Source organism: Nestor notabilis, unplaced genomic scaffold, assembly GCF_000696875.1.
Source record: "Nestor notabilis isolate BGI_N333 unplaced genomic scaffold, ASM69687v1 scaffold3380, whole genome shotgun sequence".
NCBI lineage: Eukaryota > Metazoa > Chordata > Aves > Psittaciformes > Psittacidae > Nestor > Nestor notabilis.
The window spans coordinates 30,256-52,198 of record NW_009910494.1 but is presented as its reverse complement, the minus strand read 5'-3'; the positions used below and the strand labels follow the sequence as shown (position 1 = coordinate 52,198).

The 21,943-nt window shown below is 36.3% G+C and overlaps 1 protein-coding gene across 1 annotated transcript in view; it reads right to left on the bottom strand.

Moving 5' to 3' along the window:
- PRKDC (protein kinase, DNA-activated, catalytic polypeptide) overlaps positions 1–21,943 on the bottom strand; it is an 80,535-nt gene that overhangs the window by 28,476 nt on the left and 30,116 nt on the right. Inside the window, exons 37-60 of the mRNA XM_010010272.1 lie at positions 20,587–20,772; positions 19,564–19,668; positions 18,404–18,571; positions 17,985–18,112; positions 16,785–16,992; positions 15,614–15,792; positions 14,386–14,554; positions 13,769–13,834; positions 13,268–13,340; positions 12,896–13,044; positions 12,184–12,321; positions 11,866–11,985; positions 10,411–10,554; positions 10,054–10,205; positions 9,331–9,462; positions 8,793–8,904; positions 7,151–7,275; positions 6,909–7,058; positions 6,297–6,470; positions 5,159–5,257; positions 4,376–4,586; positions 3,631–3,820; positions 3,091–3,306; positions 1,682–1,794 (exon numbers count right to left, since the gene is read on the bottom strand). Coding sequence (XP_010008574.1) covers positions 1,682–1,794; positions 3,091–3,306; positions 3,631–3,820; positions 4,376–4,586; positions 5,159–5,257; positions 6,297–6,470; positions 6,909–7,058; positions 7,151–7,275; positions 8,793–8,904; positions 9,331–9,462; positions 10,054–10,205; positions 10,411–10,554; positions 11,866–11,985; positions 12,184–12,321; positions 12,896–13,044; positions 13,268–13,340; positions 13,769–13,834; positions 14,386–14,554; positions 15,614–15,792; positions 16,785–16,992; positions 17,985–18,112; positions 18,404–18,571; positions 19,564–19,668; positions 20,587–20,772 — 3,507 coding nt within the window. The remainder of the gene's footprint in view (positions 1–1,681; positions 1,795–3,090; positions 3,307–3,630; positions 3,821–4,375; positions 4,587–5,158; positions 5,258–6,296; positions 6,471–6,908; positions 7,059–7,150; positions 7,276–8,792; positions 8,905–9,330; positions 9,463–10,053; positions 10,206–10,410; positions 10,555–11,865; positions 11,986–12,183; positions 12,322–12,895; positions 13,045–13,267; positions 13,341–13,768; positions 13,835–14,385; positions 14,555–15,613; positions 15,793–16,784; positions 16,993–17,984; positions 18,113–18,403; positions 18,572–19,563; positions 19,669–20,586; positions 20,773–21,943) is intronic.

The following is a 21,943-nucleotide window of genomic DNA, read 5'->3' as shown; positions in this document are numbered from 1 at the left end:
TTTAAAGAGAATAATTATGCCTGACAGCTAGTGAGCTACTACAGTTTAAGAAGTTACTGCCTGACAGATGAACCACAGCAGTCCACTGTATGATGGTTCTCAGCCTGGCCCAAGTGCAAAGTAAAACGAGGTTCCTAAAGCTCTTGTGTTTTGATTCACACAGTGAGATGGGGAAGAGAGGGAAGAAGGACCTGGTAGAACTGACTCCCTGAACTTGAACCAAGCTGTAATAAAACTGTTGTAAATTGCAGTTGTTAAATAGCTACCCTGCCTTTTGCTGGGGCTTACAGGAATACATTTAAAATTGAACAAGAGCTACTACCAGATATTGACAAAATCTATCTCTTCCTCTGCCTTTCTTCCTTTTCAAAGCATTTATATGCTATAAGGAAATCAGCAGTCAAGTTTTGATGCTGGGACTTTATTTTTAACTACTGCCATTAGCAGTTATGCCAACAGGCAATGGGTGGATATATACAGATTGGCAGAAGAGGGAAACAGAAGAAAGCTTGAAGATCTTTTCCTCTTCTGTAAATCCTTTGTAATTTTGCAGTTTGAGCCCATTTTTCTTCTACATAACTTCAAAGGAATGATTTTCAAAAACCTTGCAAGAGAAAAATGCTGGGAGGAATTAGGACTTTACTAAAGCTATTTCCAAATACTTTCTTGCTCAGGACCAACTTTTTCCTGTTTTGTCCCACCAGGTACAAGATTAATGCAAGCCACCAACTTCCACATGTATTTATATGCAACAAATCTCTTGAAAAGTTTAAGGGGTCCTGATAGAATTCAAAATCTCCTACAGTCTTTTATTGCGGAGTACTACAGGGAGTTTTCTTGGCTGTATTTTGGACTGTCATACAGGATGCATTTACAGGTTCTTTCTTGTAGGGTGAGAGGAAATGGTAGCGTTCACCTGCAAGTAAATATAAATTGGCTAAAATAGGTGTTTGTGTGGTTCTTCCAGACATGAATTCTGTTTACACAGTAGTCTGCAGCTGCAAAGAATTATGTCTCAAACTGGTAGCTCTCAGTCCTGGGCTCCTTTGCTCTTGATCTAACTGCTTTCATTTTTGGATGATAATGTATGTTATTTTTAGTAGCATTAACTTATGACAAACTGTTACAGAGCTTAAAAACTCACAAACTTATTGTTTGTATGTAACACAACCAGGAAACCCACGTAGGACTATGTTTCTGGTCTTGATAAACACTCAGCAAAAGATTATTACTGACATTCCTTCAGGTTAAAACTATGCAACCATTTTGGTTAGTCCATCAACTGTTTCACATTTTTCAGTTCACTTTCAGATACTAGATAGTGTTCTCCAACTATTTCAGCAGTATACTGTAGTTTCAAGGCTCCTAGTTTCCAGTATGACAACTGCAAAAAGCTTCCCATAGGTGTTAGGGACTCCATCACATAAAAATCACCTCATACACATTAAGTGGTAGACTGCAAGTTTTAATATCCAGCTCTTTCTTCACTCATGCTAAGTAACATCATTTAGCTTTAAGCCCATAAATAGCATGATTTCCAAATAAAACCTTCTAAAGCTCTTAAAGCAGCAACCAGTATCTTATACCTGCCCTTTCTTCACAAAGTTATTTCTACAGATGAAGTACAAGACTGCAAATGGCACTGGGACTTCAGGTTTTTAACTTATTTGGATTGACAAACCTTTTCTCTTTTCTGCTCAGCCACACCTTTTCTAGCATAAATCAAACTGAGTTTCTCTTGGTCCTTCAAGAAACGTCTTCGCAGTCTTAGAATTTCTGCTCGTTCTTCTATACCTAGAGAACACATAACCATGTCCACAGCTTTTCCTTTCTCAAGCAAACTTCAGATTTAAGGCAAGAGCATCATACAATAACAAACATCACCTTTGTATTTACTAGCTTACCAGCTAGTCTCCTAAGTTTTATATCAAACAACGCAATACAAGATAGCAAATTAAAACAAATTAGGTTGCTCTTAGGACAAGAGGTAACAAGCATTTATATAAACACTTCTAGCATGTGGCTGAGGTATAAAGGTCAAAATACTGTACTGGGAAAAGCACTAAAATTCATGAACAATTTTGCCCCCTGTGACACATTCATTTTAAGTGCTTAGAGACAAGCATGGCATTTCCACCATATTCTGTAAAGTATATAGCTCCCTACAAAAAAGAGGTGCTAAATATATTCAAAGACTGAGTGATAATAATATAGTACTATATTTTTAAGGTTACTATTACAGAACTGTCACTGTGTCAATTCCTGTCGAAGACAGTCATGGAGAAAAGCCACTTTACAGGCTGTTCACTTCAGTCTATTTCATAGGAAAGAAAAGTGAGCTAACAAAACCACAACACTATAGCTGGCATTTTCCTTGTAAAAGCCCAGAGACTGACTATAAGGTAGACCGACCTCTCTGTTTCTGTAGTTCAGCACAGTCCATTCAAAACTGCCCTGGAACACCTCTCAGATACTGAAAAGGTCAGTCTACAGCTTTCTGCCTGAACTCCTACTCTCATCCTTCCAGTCAAAATCTTAATGACAAGGTAGGCAAGGGTGAAATGGGGAGGAATGGGGAGAAGGAGCCAAAGCCATTCCAGAACAGTACTGATGTTTTTCAGTTATCGACTGGGTGGATGAAGGAGCATTCTTAGAAGATAGCAGGTAATTCTAATGACAGATTGCAATATGTTGTAGATTGTGCAAGCACAGCTGAAATAGTTTGGAAAAAGTTTGTTTAAAGAGATCTCTTCTTCAAAGAGATAAGCAGTTAAATTTAAAACAGAAGGAACAGAACTGCCTGACATTCACACAACAATTGTCTTAGGGAGAGGTAGGAATGCAAATATCACACTGGCTAGTTTTTCTTATCCAGTAAGTTATTTCATTTAGCAACATATAGTTTTGCAATTCCTAGCACAATTCTAGTGTTTTGCCACATGTCATGTATTGCCACACAGTCCTGGAAACAAAATCTCTTAAGTTCAACCTCAATTAGAATGGACTGCCAGCCAAATAACTGACAATGATGATCTATACATATATAATATGTAGTATTTATACAGAAATTGCATCACAAGGTTTACAAACCTTTAGTTTTGTTGTCCACCTCATCTCCAGGCAAACCCAACCTTTTTTTGCCGAAATCTGGCCCCACTGGTTTGAACGTTGCCTGTTTAAATTTTTCACTCCGTTTGTTAACCAATAGCATGGATGAAGACACAGATTCAGAGGATGAAGGAACCGTATACTCTGTCAACGTGTCAATGCTACTTCCAGTTAGCCAATTATAAGAACTTCTACCACCTGCAAAAACATTGGAAAAAGCTGTAACGTACCCACATATAAATCAAGTGAAAACATCTATGTTTTCTGCTCCCCAAAATATATTTATGGTCAGAACAGATTTGAAGCTGCTAGTTAAGAAACAAAATTCTTTTACATTGGGCAGAATATAAGATATACATGAGACTAATAAAAATTTGACTGGATGTTTTTTCGAAAAGAAAGTCCTTGAAAACAAAGTATTAGAGACATTCTCACTTTTATGTTAAAAATTCACATGCAACAGGAATGAAATCATTCCGACGGTAAACAAGAAAATTTCAAAAGACACTGGTCTGGACTCACTGGCATGCTGCGTGGGTGTAAATTCGTATTGTCGCTGGGTAGCCCTCACTCGACCACCAACTGATCCAGAAGAAGAAAGGGATCTTTCTTGTGATAAATTCCTGTGCATACTATGAGAAGCTTGAGTATCCACAAACATAGGTGTGAGCACAGTACTTCGATAACGCCAGCTGGAATCAATTACAAAGTCCTATGAACACAAAAAGTTTTAATAAGAACAGTAAGAATGCAGCGTTTTTGCCTTCCTTCAGACAGGATAACAGAAATTAAAGTACGGAATTTAAAACACCATCCCAGGGGCAGAACTTGATTATTAAACCCCCCCCCAAACACATAAAACTTCTCCACAGGCTCAGCAAAAAAGTTCACTAGTTTGGACTGGTCAGTTGAGGACTGATTTACAGCTCTTGTACCAGTATTCCCATTCACAATTTTTCTCCTTATGATGTTTCTCTCCACTATCCTCTTTTTAGGTATTTCAGTACTCTACAAATCAGCTGTATTTGGTGTATATATGTATTACTTTAATTTTTACTTTTTTAAAAAGAAAGCAAAATTATTACCCCCAAAAATCAGCAAACTTCTGATAATGTTCACTACCCATGACTGTTGCAGCTGTTAGTTACGGAGCACAAAACGCACTTGCAAAAATCTTCTTCACTATGCCACTCCTGTCCAAGTGGTGACTACATTAGGAATAGAACTTGTCACATGATTGCACACAGGATAACAAATTACAACTTACCTGAAATTTGCATTCAGACAGTGGATGCTCAAATATTTTTCTGGAATAATCCGGGCTCTTGCTAGTCATTTCAAGCAGAAAATTTGTGATTAGACTCAAGTACTGTGTTTCAATCTTGGTGGAATATAAAGAATTTAGCAATGACAGCATACGATCAAGAATATTTGTGGGTAACCTTGTCTCATCACTCCAAAAATTCCTAACAATTAATCTGTAAAGGCAAAGAATAAAGTTATTCTTTGTTATCTGCAAACAGAAAGCACACCACCATCGAAGAAGTCAAGTTAAAAAAGCCCTCCACAATAAAGTTATGAAGCCTTCAACTAACCCTTTCATTCCTTGGATCTTCCATGAATTACACCAAAATCCTCATTCATTTACCATGCTCTAAGCCATTCAACTGATACTAAAGGTTTACTATAAAAAAAATTCTTTTCTACTGTTTTCTTCTTGGAAACTGCTATGGGTGGATACAGTGAGGGCCTTTTTGGTATTCAAAAACTCTAGAACATTAATGCAGAATTAGGTCTAACATACTGAAACTCCTCCATGGCTTAGAAGATTGTTCAAAAGCTCTGTGCTTCACTTAAATATAGCTATAGCAACATGGGACACCATTTTATAAATTAACTTATTGGAAGAAAATGAAATAATGTTATCTCACTATTATTCTTACATTAAAATACTTAAAAAACCTCTAAGGACGAACTCTTCAGTTATAAATGAAGAAAGCAATTTAGGGATTCATTACTTCAGACAGTCATCACAACACTATTTACTCACTGCAGTTCGGCATTCTCATCAATTAGTCCTTGAAGCAGCATTTCTTTTGCCAGTTTGAGTATTTCCTGAGAATCACCATCTGCTTGGCTTTCTGGATCACTGATAGTAGGAGAAAAAATATCTCTTAATGACTTCTCTCAAACAATCCATAGTAAAATAAGAGGATAAGGATGGTAGGAGAAAAGCAGGAACATGCCCTTCTCACAAAAATATCAATTTGGCATGACAACACTGCATTATTTACTTTAATAACATGAGATTTCAGTTGCCAAAAATTTCTTTTGTCTCCACTACTTAGAAAAGAAAAAAAATCAGAAAGCTAAGTAAGTTAGGTAGTTATTATAAAGGCCAAACAGAAGTAATTCTGAGTTCACAAGGTTAGAAATGAGAGGCAGAGAATTAACTTATCCCAAGTAATGCTGGAGTAAAAATTGCCTGTATTTTTCATCACAATAATTATCCATTCAAATAGTTATCTTGGGAAAAAACACATAATAGAACCCAATCAAGATGATTCAACAGCAACCCGTTTGTCAAACTGAGAACATGCCTGTTCCCTACTCTAAGGGGTCAAAACAGAAAGAACATCTTCATAAGCCAGACCGAAGGGATCCAGATTGTGCCGAAGTGCCTTGATACAAGTGCCTTGTGGATGCTTCATCCCCGGCAGTGTTCCAAGGCCAGGCTAGATGGGGCTTTGAGTAACCTGGTCTAGTGGAAGGTGACCCTGGCCACGGCAGGACAGCTGGAACTAGAACATCTTTAAGGTCCCCTCCAACCTAAACCATTTTATGATTCTGTAACATACCTTCTACCTATAAACAAACTTCTTTAGTGTATAGTTCATACTAGTTACAAATTCTGGCAATAAGAAAAAGAATACGAGTATCAGAGCTAAGACCTCTTATGCCATCATGCTGTGGTGATGCAACATCCTAATTCTGGGCTCAAGTTCAGGTCTCGCTCTTTGTCCCTTAGTGAAAGGGACAGAATTACAACCAAAGGCCAGAGCCACTTCAGCAAACCACAGGCTCTATCCTTCTGAGAACAGGAAGAATTCTGGGCACAAGCTGTTGGAAGACAGCGTTTCAAGCACTTTCACTCTGCCTGAAAGACAAGATCTGCAGTGAATACACACCTGTAATTATCATAAATCCACATCAGAATATCATACATGCGCTGTCGACATATTACAGAAGGGTGGGAAATGAACCCTGTCACTCCAGGAAGAAGTTCTTTAAGTTCTAGTGGTTTTAGTTTAGACAGCATCTTGTACACTATATCCAAACAAACCCTTTGCCTTTCATCATCCCTAAAAAGAGTGGGGGGGGAAAAAAAATAAAAATAATTGTTACATCACTTTTCTCTTCACAGCTACACACAGAAACAGAAGATCTATTTAGATTTTAGCAATAATATTTAGTTTAAGTTTTGCATAAAGAGCTTTAGGTAAGTACTCTTGAGTTCAATCTAAGAGTAAGAATTTAACTAAACTAATACATATTACAGAAATTCTCATCCCAGTGGTGTTCTACTATAGTGCTATTTAGGGTTTTTTGTTGTTCACAGTGAACTAACCATCCTAATACTTAACTCCCAGATTCCACCAGCTCAAATTAGGAGAGCGGTGACCAAAAAGTGAACACGAATTATAAATACTTCTAAATTTAAAAATGTTGTGGCCAGCACAGAAAGTGTTACCAATAAATTTAGACTGTGCATCCACATTTGTAATCACATGACCACTCACCTATGATTCATGATCTGGATAAAGTCTTTACTCTTTAACTGCAAGTGGAGATCTGCTACTTCTTCTGCGCGGTACATTATTACTTCCAGACAGTAGGTTTTCATCACACCATGAAGTTTGGGAATCAAAAAGAATACTGCGTTCATAAACCTTAACATAGCCAGAACCCACAAAGAAAACCAAGTTATTTTCTATTATTCCTCTAGATCTACAATGAACATACCATGTGAATCATGACATACCTGTCAGCAAGAGGCGGAAAATTCTTAACAACTTTATTCAGGCACTGAATAAACTTATCCTGTTGGGTGTTCTGATGATGTTTTAATTGTTTTATGACACAATCATAAACTGGATCTTCAAGTACCTGAAAATGAGAAAGACAGTAAGACAAAGATAGCCATGAAACTCATAACCACCTTAATGACACATAGTTCTGCTGCTGTACTGTTTGATTCTACTGCATTTTGCTAGGTAAGATCCACCCACCTCACCTTGACATTTATGGTGCTTCATGGCTGCTGTACAGCTATGCTTGGTTGAAACACGATTGCCTGCTTAAACAATACTTTTGTGAGGTTTCTTTGATAAGTTTGAAACCAACGCCTTTATTTTGAAATACAAGTTGCTTAGTACGCTTATGTAAAATACATTGTAAAGTATATAACACATATATATAACAAAAACTAAGTGGCTTCTAATTCGGTATGGCAGATTTCCAACTAACGAATGTAAAAAAAAATAGACATTTTTAGTGAAAAGGTGAAAAATAATCAGCAACCTTCACTTAATGTCCAAGAAATAGGCCTTTTGTAGGATAAAATATTTGCACCATCTTTGCTCATTTATTCAAAATACTGCTCTTAATGGAACTTGGAAGACTTTAAAAGAGAAGACTGCAGGAATTCAACTTATGAAATATGCTCTACAAAGTGTGAAAGAACCAGAACGCAATTAAGTGGGGAAATAAGTAAGAATGGTAGGGAGAGAAGTAAGAATAACCTGAAGGATTAGGTTAGTAATCCACCTAGCCAGTATCTTGGTATTTTTGTGTCCAATAGTAGCTGCAGAGTGCTCTTTAGAGGGAGCACATGAGCCTGGCTGCATTTTGTCCTCCTTTTATCTCGTACAACCCAACATACCTCTGTCATTAAGTTAGGGATCCTAGAGTGTACATTGTTGTCTATTGTTTTTAGAATTTGTTAATGGTTTGGGGTTTTTTTTGAGCATGAATGTGCCTAATTTCTCCTTGAACCTGCTGATACTACTTAACCCTAGTACCTCTTCTGGCAACAAATTCCAGTAGTTCACTAACTGCAGTGTAAAGAAGTACTTCTAGCATCTGCCCCAAACTGACTCCTGTGATCATCAAGCATTACTCTCTAGTTCTACTACTGAAGGTTTTGGTGAGTAACAGTTTTGCATTCACCTTATTCACTACCTAGAAAACAACTGGATTCAAAATTAAGTACAATACCTACATTATTATTTTTAATTTTACATCAAAACTTGCACGTTATTAAATATTCTCAGATACAGATATTCAAAAGGTAGTCCTAAAGCTTCCCAACTTGCAATTTTATTTTAATTAAAAAAAACCCCAACTTCAAAGTACCATGCCAGTGATCAGAGTTGCTGATTGGCAAAAGCTGAACAAAGCCATTTACTGTCAACTCCAAAACAGCAGGGCAAAACCTCTGCATTTAGTCTGCTCTCAAATTCTTTTCCTCATAAGTTAACCGTTTAAACCTTTAATTTGATCTGTTGGACAAACACTACTGAATTTTAAACATATTCATTTTTGAAGATGAATTGAGTAGTCATGTAAAAGATGCACACAGAATTAAGACAGGAATGGTAACACACACAATACAGTTCACTTACATTTTCTCTCTCAGCAATGTATTGAAGAGCAAGACCCAACACTTCTGCTGCAGCTGCATAAACTTCTTTATACTTCAGTAAGCCCATGTTGCTGATTAAAGCCTGAAAATACCTAAAACAAAAGGTAGACCTACTGTAAGCCACTACTCCAGCATCCAGTTTTAAACTGAAACAAAAAACCTACCTGAGCTGCCTAGGGGAACAGCTTTTAGAAGAGTTGGATACAGCACAACATGGATTTTCCACCTGCAGTGTCTCAAATCCCTGCTTTGGCAATTCCTAACTCTCTCAATTCCCATGAAACTGCAACCCAGGCGCCCACTGTACGAATGTCTTCATCCTTCTAGATATTTTTCCAAAATAAGCGTGGTCTGCAGTTTGCAGCTAGAAAAGCATTACATCTGACAGACAGCAGCAAAGGGATGATGGGATTCCAATGAACAAAGCAATATAGCTCCTAAACTTCATTCTGACAAGTTAGATTTGCTCTTTTTGTCTTAAGTTTTTATCAGAATCATTCAGTTGGTGAATTTCTCACCTGACACGATCTATTTCACATTTTGGGTCAAAAGGAGGTAAACTGTTAGCAAGAACAATTCCCAGCAGCTGAATTCCCACTGAATTGTCCTTTGTATCAGGGTCTCCACTGGAAAACTTCTCAAATATTAAACTGTTGGATAAAAACATAAAGGTAATGATATACATGAAAACCCCCAAATATACACATCATAAATCACTCATTCTGCGTATATAAATACATATATATACAACCTCACCAAAATCAGCAGAAAATACGTATATATGCATATACATTCCCACTAAACCAGAAATCATATATTCAGAAAGAAGTAAGTATTTAGCTTCAATGAAGAAGTTTTTACAGAAAAAAAAAGATTGTAAACTCAAATTGTAAACAAGGTCTCTGCAACAGCTTTAGGAGCAGATCACACAAGTCTTAGGAAGAGTGCACCAATATTCAGCGATAATACTCAAAATCTCAAATAAACCGTAACTCTTTGCAGAGATTACTTCTGCTTTTGTTGTTGCTGTTGTACTCCTCTACCTGTTTTCCCTGTCTCTCTCCCTATTGTTTTGCAAATTAAGTTACAACCTTTGGCTAGTTCAGTTCTGAAGTTCCACTGTCAAATCTAGGGACAAAAAGTTTACTAATGCAGTTGATTTTGTCTTTTCATCTCATTTAGTAATGTTCACTTATATTCTTGAAATACTGATAAAAGAAAGCAATTTTCCAAATGCTTACCTGTAAGGTATGGAGAGACAGTTCTTCCAACATTCTATAACTGTCTTTATGATTTCCAGATTGTGTCTGAACACAGCTCTTTTTGGGTGAAAGGCATTCTTCATCAAGAATTCAAGCAATCTGTTAGCTAAAATCTCATCCTTAATACTTCCCTGCAATGAATAGGAGCAAAAATAAATACAGTAACTCCAACATGAAGACAGCTATTCTTTCATGAAAACAAGCAAGTGAATAAGCTATATTTGAAGTTAACAGTGAACTGATGAAGAAAATTATTATAAGCGTATCATAACCAACTCTCTCATTCCTCACCAAATAGTCACAACAATAATAAAAATGAATTTCATATTTCCTTACTTTGGGAGTGGCTACACTTCTCCAGGAAAGGACAGTGACTACTATTTCCACTACCATATAATGGATCCCTTCGCCTCCATTATTTCCAGAAACAACAAGCTGCAGCAATGGACCAAGCCACTGCTTTGCATAAGGTCGGAAAACCTATGGAAAACAGGAGAATCGATGCACAAATACAAATTATCCAACTATTCAATAACCTGTTATTCAATAATCATTACAGGTAAGACTGCTAAATCAACCTCTTATGACTTTGCTTAACCTCTGAAGCAGCAATCACAAAAATTTTAAAATAACTTTAAAATAAAAAGTATCCATAACTACATTCCTCACTTCTGCTTATAAACCTTTACCAAGTATTCACATAAAGTTAATTATTTCACTAGGGCCCACTTAATATGGCTCTCACTCAGAAAACCCGTCCCTAAAGGATTTGAAAGAGTATGCCATTCATCTGTCCTTCCATTTCATAGAATCATAGAATAGTTCGGGTTGGAAAGGACCTTAAGATCATCTAGTACCAACCCCCCCTGCCATGAGCAGGGACACCACACACTAAACTATGTCGCCCAAGGCTCTGTCCAACCTGGCCTTGAACACCTCCAGGGTTGGAGCATTCACAGCTTCCTTGGGCAACCTATTCCAGTGCCTCACCACCCTCACTGTAAAGTACTTCTTCCTTATATCTAACCTAAACTTCCCCTGTTTAAGTTTAAAGCCATTACCCCTTGTCCTACCACTACAGTCCCTAATGAAGAGCCCCTCCCCAGCATCCTTGTAGGCCCCCTTCAGATATTGGAAGGCTGCTGTGAGGTCTCCAGATAGCTTTATGAGGTCTCTTCAGATAGCTTTACTATGAAAGTAGCATTAAATGGGTATAAAGCTGCTTGAATTAATTCTGAAATTCAGTCTTTTTGGATTTGGAATGTTCCAGACAGAAACATTTTACTTTATGACCACTGTATGAAATAGGACGAGAATGTTTTACAGAAGGAGAGTTAGGAAATGTTTCTTTCCAGGCAAAGATACATTATGCTATCTTAGTATGTTTCTGCAACAAGAGTATCATTTAGCTTGAAGGGTTTCCGTAAGACTCATACGTGACTGTTGAAAAAAACATTATATTTTTTCCTGCAAAGATGGCAAACATAATCAGCTCTTGCCCTGCATCAAAGAATCACTACTTAGAGTTTACAGAAGACACGTATTGTGGACACCCTCTACTTACAGAAGTAGAGTTTGGGAGGAAAAGTATTTATTCTACATTCAAAATACTGGCACTATCTGGAATCTTGGGCTATGAATGCACTCCCGTTTTTCATGCCAAACTAGTCAATTTGCTTGACTCAAAAGTCTCAGCTGTTGAAATATTTTACCCCCCAAGAGTTACACAGTTGATATTATAATACAACCTGTTATGTTAACAGAAAAAAATATGACAAAAAAGTTACTCACATCCTCAGTGTTAACAATAAGTTTTGCTATGAAGAGGCGAATATTTAGTGGTACTGATGGGTTTCCTAATTTGCCATGCAGAAATTTCATCCATAGAGGAAGATCTACTGGAACTGTACCCTGAAATTTAAAAGAAATGAGCAAAAATAATTTCACTTTATGGATCAAACAATTACCAAGCCAAAAAGCCCCCAGCTCAAGCCACACAGGTCTCATTATAATACAGCTAAGAAAACAAACAAATGAAGGGATTCAATCATGACTCCCTTTTCTTGGTATAGTTAGTGAAAAAATGCTGATTTTTTGGTTAATACTGGCCTCCTCCACTCTGGGTGTGATCTGGTTCCTCTGCATATGTTTAATCAGAATGGTCATAGAAGCCATACATTCATGTTGGTTGAATTCATCCATTTCAAGTTCCATCTCATCATTTAAAACCATGTATTCTGTGGGCTCCTGAAAAAAAAGCATTACTATGATCAGTAACAACATTCCATTTTCTTTTAAATCATGGTAATACCATGAGTCATTCTGATCTTATCTGTGTTTACAGATTCAACTATATGCTCAGTGTGTGCAACAGGGAATACATCAGATGTGTTGTTCAAACAGGCACTTCCCAGAGATATGTACCAGCTGTGCACATCATCTTATTTTCTGTGCCAAGAGATGTCAAGTTCATGTTAACTCTGACTTTACTACCTGCCAGAATGAGGGAGGAGACAACCATCACAGAATACTGTTTACAAGTACCTTTTTACAACTCTGGCTGGACTTCACTCACATTACTCAACTTCAGAAACCCAAGGTAGGGCATTGGTTTTCTCCAGAAAGAAGGGAAGAAGAAAAGTGACTGACACAACACAGCTCAAGTCCTCTCCCCCATCTTCTGGAGGGATGCATTCTTAGTCAAGTAGAACAAATATAGAAGACTAGAAATTTCTCTTTCTTAACCCCAACAAATGCATGTAATTATTACAAGGCATATAACTTTTCTTCCTCACAGCACATAGGTCACTAAAAAAATTACCTTTCTCCTGAAACGAGCACTGCTAGCTATAACATCTTGGGAGCTATAAGAAAAACCTTGGACTCCAGTAGAAAAGTCAAACTGACTCATTTCCTCACTCAAACTGCTATCCATCATGTATGATGCAGAAGCTAAATACTTGGGTTCATCTAAATAGGAAAAAGAATAGACCATTAATCAAGGTAATTACAAGAAACAAGCCTTTATTTGCTATTAAAACTTGAGGGTGGGTGGGAATTGGTTTTTAGATTAAGCACATTGACTGCTTTTATTTGTTCCTGCTACTATAGAAGCCAATTAGCAACACATGAATGAACACTGTATGAAAGGGTAAGAAGGCATTTTTTTCATAGTCATAAATGACTTTCATACCCTGACCGCTATTCCCTGCATCCCTGGCCTCCTTTCTAATAGCAATGTACCGCTTCTTCCTTTCCAGAGGCACCTAAACAGCAAGAAATAAAATTTGAAAATTATAATTTTTTTAATCTACAGTCTATTTACAATTATTTACAGAACTGCCAAAAATAATCAGAACTATTTAACATTAACAGAAATCCCATGTTGTACATGGTTATAATTAATGCAACAGAGCAAGAGCAAAATTACTTATTCCTACAGGGATTCACTGCAAGAATAAGTGTGCTAAAACATATATTAAAGTTAACTACACTGCAGGTGTGTTCTAAATTTCAAGTCTGGATTTCTCTCAGAAAAACGTATTTTAAAACATTAGAGGAGTACTTCATTTTTTATTCACTACAGAATCCTCTTTCTCTGTATGTAACAATTGATCTGGCCTACAGTGACTACTGTGTTGAAACCATACTAATTTTTTACGTAGGAACACTAAAGCCCAGCAATTCCACTCACCTCAATTTCCACAGGAAATGTATACTGACGCTTCAGGTCTATCAAATTTTCAAAAATCAGCAGGTTCTGCAAATCAAAGCATGTTTGGAAATACTGAAATTATAATGCTGCACACAATAGCAACTGCTCTGAAAGTATTTTATTTCTTCTTTAAAAAACCCAAAACAGATCAATATACAAAATAGAAAATATAGCATATTTTCACTTCTAGATCAATAATCTAAAGAAAATTTTGCTATTAAACTACTCAAGAACACAGAGCACAATGTGCTCTGTAAAGAGGGTATCTCTTGTTCAAGTATATTCCAAACACTGGATAACTTAAACAATAGCGGTTTTTCTCATATTTTAGAAAACTGACTGAGAGTGGAGGGAGAACAGGGTAAATGTATTACTACTTCACCCATTTCTAATCAGATGTTAAAACCTTCATCATCAATTCAAATTACAAGAAGAATGCATGGAAGTCAGCTACAACTCCTTTCATTGCCTCAGTGGGTAGTTTGTTAATATAGGTGTGTGTAATTCAGGTTTATTTCTTTGATTTACTGTAATCAGGTAACATCACTTTGTGTCTCATGTTCTGGAAGCCTTCTACAGCAACAACAGCTTCTCACCTTTTCTGATTTTTCTGTAAAGAGAAACCCTTGGTAAAATTTACTTTCAGTGAAGACACAACTGATAACAGCAATAGCACAATTATATGCTGCACAGTGATATTGTCTCCTCTTCTCCAACAGCTGACTCTCTCCTGCCATGTTTTCTGTAAATGCATCATAGCATGACCTTAAAATACAAACAGGCAAGAAAACACCATCAGAAGTCTTTTTTTTGAGCAGCACAAGAAAGGCCCCAATTAGAGATCAGTGAATCAACAGAATTTCAAGAAATCTTTGTTGTTATAGCAGTATCAGATTAAACCAAGTTCTCCACAGGTATATTGTGCTAAAATTGAAATTCATTCAGAAATGACAAAGACAGCTTCCCCAAGTATTCACACAGCAGTCCTTAATGCCCGGAATATTATGATAGGCCATTTTCAGATAAGATGCATATATGTTTCAGCATATACATACATCTCTCTGATGTCATTTCCCAAGAAATTATGAATGGATAGGCATGCTAACCTATGCTATAGATTAGCCAGAGAAAACTTGTTTAGGTACAATTTCTATAGGTCTTTTGCCCATAGCCATTTATAGATCTTCTGCAAATCACAGCCAAGAAATTCTTTGAAGTCCTCACAGGACATAGTATTGTAAAATAAAACTAAACCAAAGCAAAAAAAAAAAAAAAAAAGTGAACAGCAATTCAGACATTTTTTTCCAGACTATTAAATGAACTAAGTAATATTAATTAGCATATATATTCAGCATTAATCTTGTGTCCTCCTCTGCAGTGGTGATTAAACCAAATTACACCTACTGGGTGTGCCACTTTATTATGAAATGTAAATGAAAACCCATCCCATCTCCTCATCAATCATATAAATACCCAGCTTACAACACAGAACCATACTCTACATAGAAGTGGAAGTATACTGAAACCGAAATCATGAAAATACAAATTGAAGGATAAGGCTTACCAAATAGAAGAAAAAAAAAAAACAAAAGGCAAAAGCAGAAGGCAAAAGTTATCCTGACACAGGACTGTAGTCTACACTAGAGACCATCCTGTCAATGCAAATTCAATATTGTGTATTCCATTTAACATCAAAAGCTGTATCACAGATTACATTTACCCTTGCACGAATCAATCTTCTGCTTTATATGGCATACTTAAAAAGCCTATCTGCCCAAAACCTAATTAGAAATCAAAAGGATATAAAATAAATAATAGTCTTACTTTATTAGCGTCTTGGTAAGTTCATTTCCTTCTACATTCATGGAGCCACGGTAAGCTTGGTTAATTTTAGAGTCCTTGGAGTAAACATCCTCTTTTGAAAGACGCACATACATCACTTCTAGCAGCTTGTAATAGCCCATTTTCTTGGTGACTTGTGTGTCAAAAGCATGTTCACTGGACTGGAAACAAATAAGAAAAACCTCAGAATGATTTCCCGGATCCTGCCTTTCCTAAGCCGCTCCACAGTTACTGTAGTTTCTACTAAACAGCCTTCAGCTTACTCCTACCTTCCAAAACAGAGGAAGGAGCTGATGATGATAAAAAAAATTGACAGATTCTGTGTAAAACAGTTATTAAAACTATGTTGACCTGCTCTTTATTAGGTGAGCTGTCTTAACTACAATTGGCCTAAATCATTACAATGATACTGCAGTGAAATAAGCAGAACAAGTAACAGCTCACCTGTAAAGAAAACACACATACCTGCTACCATACTGGGTATCAATTCATAAGTTTCTTTATGCACGTCACTTTGGTGCTAATATTTACAGCAAGAGAAACATGGTGGGACTACAGCAAGAGCAGAGATCTCCACTGACAACAAAATCATTGTATGTAACTATACTCTAAATTGGAGGATAGACTGTACATAGAAAAAGGAAGATCTGTGCTCCTAATCCCTTGCTGAAGGATCTCTGCAATGATGAGAAGGTGTATTTATTTCTCTAGAAGTAGGTCACCTAACTTAAGAGCTTGCATTATGGAGGATGAATACCTCTCTCCTACAATGTAATAACAGGTTATAATTCTATACAGCTTTTACATTTCAAAGTTAGAATAGGATTTTAGTTTGACATAACTTCAGACCCCTTTATCTATACATATCTATCATTTCAACTTTGATTTTTATACGCAGTAGATACGCAAACATACGTTAACTTCAAAGGAAAAGCATGTTGAGGAATCAATAAAAGTTTCTCAATAATAATCAAACTATGTAAGTGGCACAAACTTCTGCTTCAAGATACAGAAAACTAGAAAGCAAATGCTTTCAATTAGCTTTTCACTCACAGCTAAGCAAAATGTACATACCAACACGAATATTTTATTAGACCTGCCCCAATCCTAAAAATAAAAATAAAATAAAAATAAAAAAAAGAGGAATTAATACCTTTGTAAATCTGGAATTAAGTGTATCCATAGCCTGTACTATAATTTTGCCAAGGAATTCTCTCAGTGCATCCAAGCTGCAGTGCCACAAGAGAGTGAGGAGAGAGCGATCCATAAATGCTTGTCGAGTAGTATTTGAAAGTAGCTTTTCGCTCTGGAACATTTTGTGAACAGTGTCCAACAATAACACTTGTTTGTCAGTGGTGCTCCTAAAGAAGATGGAAATCTCAAGCTGAAAACTCTTTTACCAGACTCCATTTATGTCTCAAACCCCTGAGATATTTAGAATTTTTACTGCCTGCATTCATACTCTCTTGGGTTATCATCCTACAAGACATGAAAGATCAGGTTGAATCACCGCTTATTGTGGAGCTCTCCAAAGAAAATGTCAGCTTCCTACTCCGCAACTGATGGTAAGCTTGTTTGTATATCTTTTGTTAGTTCAATCCAAAAGCAATCATTAACTTTCTCAGTTCCCTTCACTGAACAACCTAAAAAACCCCTAAGTTTATCTGATGCATGTGAAGGATGGAGGCAAACAAGAAGGAAAAATCCAAGGAGACTTCACTGTTATGGCCTACCAAGCCTACCACTACTAGATAAATTGTTGTTCTGAATAATTTTATAAAACCTAAAATTTCAAACATGAGATTTGGGCATAAGGTAAGTGAACTGGTTCAGGAAACTGCATGTTCCAAAATAGTATTACTTAATAGCCCATTATGAATTGGAAACATTCGGTGTGGAAGAGACTGAAGACCTCTTCTGGGGACAGAGCACATCTGTGCCTACAATCTACCACCCTGGAAACATTCAATTAAATGAATGTGCTGTTGTATTTTCAAAGGGGTTGAAAAACGTAATTCACTGTCAGTTTAAGTGCTATCAACTTATAGGGATAGCAAATACAGGTAGCACAAATAATTACTATCTTCAACTGAAATCTGCCAGAAAAGCAAATTTACAGAAAGCTTTACAAAATATGGCCAGGCTTTGGAAGCGTCATCTGGAAACTGGTGCCATTTGTTCATACTTCAGAAATATTTTGGAAATGTGAAGACAAAAGCAAAATCTTAATTAAAACTATAATGTAAAACTTTTTGGTGTAAATCATCACTATTGCAAGGACAACATAATAGAGGAAGCACATTTGCTTCAGCAAAAACTCAATGAGAACAAGAGCAAAATCCAATAGACTGACCTTCTGGAAATTCTTTTGAAGCTGGCTTGAAATAAGTCCTCCATGAAATGTTTGTGGTCCCTACAGAGGAATTCTGTCATCAACTGCAACAACATTGGGCTCTGAGACAATTCTAATGCATCTAAAAACTGAAAAAGAAGTAATGAATAACAAAAGGAACCACAGTGGATCAAATAAATTCAATCAAATTACATCATCATTTTTTAATACTGATCAGAAACAGACACGCAGGAGGATATGTTTGTTTAATGTGCATCTGTACATTAAACTTCTGAATAAAGACATAACTCAGAAACTAAAAAGCTATTTTTTCTTCTGTGAACTGACAGTCCCACTCTATAATTCCAGATCCTGTGAAACACTGTTTCTAGACACACTTCACTTAGACTTTTAATTACACACTTGTTAGAAATACTGACCTTCTTAGTGCAGTCTACGTAGTTGTTGTGCTTCAAGGTTCCTTTGGGAAACTCATCAGATCTCATGGGAAAATTGAAAGCCACAAGTTGATCAAGAGCATTCTTAAGGTCATTAAGTTTTTCTCCAGTCAAATTAGTGAAGAAAGGGAGAATTACCACTGCTTGGCCCTGAAGAAAAAAAAACAAAACAAACTAACAAAACCAAGCAGTTTCAAACGAAAACAAAATATATTATTCTCTTACTATGAAGCAATCTAAGTAGGACCACAATGTAGCAGCAGTGGCTGTGGTTTCTGATTCAATGGTTGTGTACTGATAAAGAGATGTTATGTAGCTGCTCATCTTTCAGGTGTCAGTTCAGAAAACAGCTTTGGACACTACTGAGCTATTGCTAAAAGCTAATTAACATCTCACGGCTGACATGGCTATGAATAAGACCCCACTGTTCTTTTAAGCAAGTGTATACTCTCACACAAGTCGCTGATTTAATGCGCAATGTGGCAGCTAAAGCAAGATCCTCAACTTTACTATTCTGAATGCATGGTACAGTACAAAACCCTGTCTGGCTAAAGGCAGGCTGGCAGAGCAGCAAACATGCAAAGCAGTTTCATGAATACAAAATTTTTAATCTTCTAGTCCCAACCTTATGCTCCACCATCCTTTGTATCTTCCACTTTCAATAAACAGTACTGTATCTCCCTCTCCTGACCAAGGCACATACAACAGTTAATCCATTAGTACTGGTCTCGTACTTGCAGACACGGACATTGAAATCATGCAAATTGTAATTTGATGTGTAAGAAATGCTGCTCCTTGCTAAAAGCTTATTAAGCTGTCAAATGAACACTACAGAGTTCTAAACAATTTGCAACTGACAGTACTTCTGTTTTTCCTAAAAATTACATGTCTTTCATTTGGGCAAGAATACAAAAGAGCACCTAAAAACAAGGCATGATGTCTGTGATCTTGCCTTCTGTCTGAAGAATGAAAAGCATTTACAATTCTTAGGATGTTGAAGAGAACATAATTAAAAAAAAGAAGTGGTGTCCATGTTACTGTGCAAACTAAGGTAAAACTTAAGCCAAATAACAGAGAATTTCATTAACAACTAACATTCTAGTCCGGGGAGGGCAGGGAAGCCACTCAAGTGAGCAATTTACCTTAAGATTTAAGCCTAAATTCTGATCAATAAGTAGACTGGTATAGGTATTAAAAACAGCTGTAAAGGCTTCATGACTGGTATTGAAAGAAACTGAAGAGTCTATCTGGAATGACACAGGAAACAAGAAAATTAAGATTTTGTTTTCACTAGTCAAAGAGATCATTCTATTAATGAACAATAAAAAACCCCATGAGCTATAGGATTACTTCCGAAAATACAATGACTTAATAAAAAGCACATACAGAATTATTTTGGTTTTATAACCAAGAATAATTCTGAAAGCTCCTAAACACTACAAACAAAATCATAATGTTGGATATTTTCCAGTTCAAGAAAACATTAAGCTCCCTCTCAAAGCCAGATTTCCTGCTTGTCACTTCACTGCCAGCTAATACAGCAATATAGCTCACATGCTGTGTTCAATTCAATTTTAAAAGAACTAATTATTTTAAAAAAAAAAAAAAGAAAACAATCCTCAGTAAGTGATCTTTGTGTATATTTGCATACAGCTACTTTTGCAAGTAAAAACTGCCACAGGATAAGTAGATAAGTAGATACATTATGTTTTTAGAATAGAGAAAGAAAAAAAGACCAAACCACCAAGATAACAGAAAGTAAAGGTTTTTGAAGATCTTTCTGCAGTCTGTTGATATGGAGAACTCCTCCATTGTGACTTTCTGGACATTAACATGACAAAGAACATTATTAGGGGCTGCTCAGTTTCAAAGTTTACTCCCTGCACTTAAAGCAATTATCCAAAAGGGAAAGAGGCAACTAAAACATGACAGCAATCATAAGAAAAGAAAAGACGGGGTAGTGCAAAATCTAGAAATTTCTGCCTGTCTAAATATTTTTTCTGTACTTTGCAAAAAAAAAAAAAAAAAAAAAAAATCACATACTGCTATTCTCTAACTTTTTTTTTTTCCAACATAAAACATTAGAATGAAATAGCATTTCTTTAAAACAAGACAATTCCTACAGCATCAGAAAAGTTACCTGGAGTTTACAAAGCAATGCATACCTGCAGAACTTTTGCCAACAGGGTCAAGACTGCCATTTTGCTCTCAGGAGTTGAACCTCTGGCCCACCAACTGTCCAGTTTCTCCCAGTTTCTTAGTACAGCTGTGACCAGTTTCACTCCTTGCTGCTTGCGTACTGTACGCTCCCTAAAACTCTGATCTAACATGCCATTCAAAATGCTACCAACCTGGAAGGAAAAGCAACAGCTAGATTCTAGTATCCCAAATGAAAGGATGATGGGATTTCTTCATTAGTATGGGCAATAATAAAAGAACCCATCACATAGCAATTATAGATTTAAATCTCAAAGTGATACAGAAGTCTCTCTGCAGGAAATCAAAAGCACACACTTTTCAAAAGAGAGACTTCTATCCAATTTACTCCTGCCTCATTTAAGGTACAGTGCAGCAATTCCTTCCCATACCTTTTGTGTGAATATGGAGAAATAAATAACAATCCAGACTAACTCTAAATATCAATATTTGAAAATCTTAGTGTGAAGCTGAGAAATAGAAGAAATAGGCTACCTCACTTGCATTCATTTTAAAAAGAAAAATAAGCCACAGTATACCATATACAATCTATGCCTCAATCTCTTTTCTTCAAAAATTAAGTCATCAACTTCCAAACCTGAATTCTTCATCCTCTTCTTGAATAGCTGGCAACCCTCTAATAAACTGGATTAATGTTACCAACCTTGTGATTTCATCAGATTTGGATGGGTATAGTAAAATAAGCCTTAGTTTTACTTCTCGCATGTCACAAATGCATAAAACTAGAGAGCAGTATCTTATAAAATGTAATTAATCATTTTTTTTTTAGGTCAAAGAGCAGACAACAGAAAAGTGTCTGTTTGACCCAATTTGGCTATTTACCTTAATTAATGAAGTGAAGACTTTAACTCTACTGCCCCGTGTAGCCAGTATAAATTAGTAGCTTATCTACTAATCATTTATCATTTAATCAGACACACTTTTAAAAGTAAATCTATTGTGGCATGCTCTGCACAGGAAACACTACAAATCATTTCTTTCAATCACAAGAACTAGCCTTCTAAAAACCATATACAACTCTCCATGATGAAATTAAACAATTCCTTGTGCTACAAAAAAAAAAAAAAAACCCCAAAAAATGCTCCCAGTCTTTTATAATGTTCCTTGGAAGTAACACCTTTAAGCATCTTGGATTAAAAAAGATGTAATTTTTAAAAGGATTCTCCACTTTCTTGAGCATCTTTTTAAGCAAAAGGGAAAATGGAATTTTGATTTTTCTTTTTGACCCTTCTGTTAGTCAGAAACACTGAAGGAAGGCTTCTCCATTATAACATGTCTCCTTTGTGGATCTGAAGATGAGCTGTG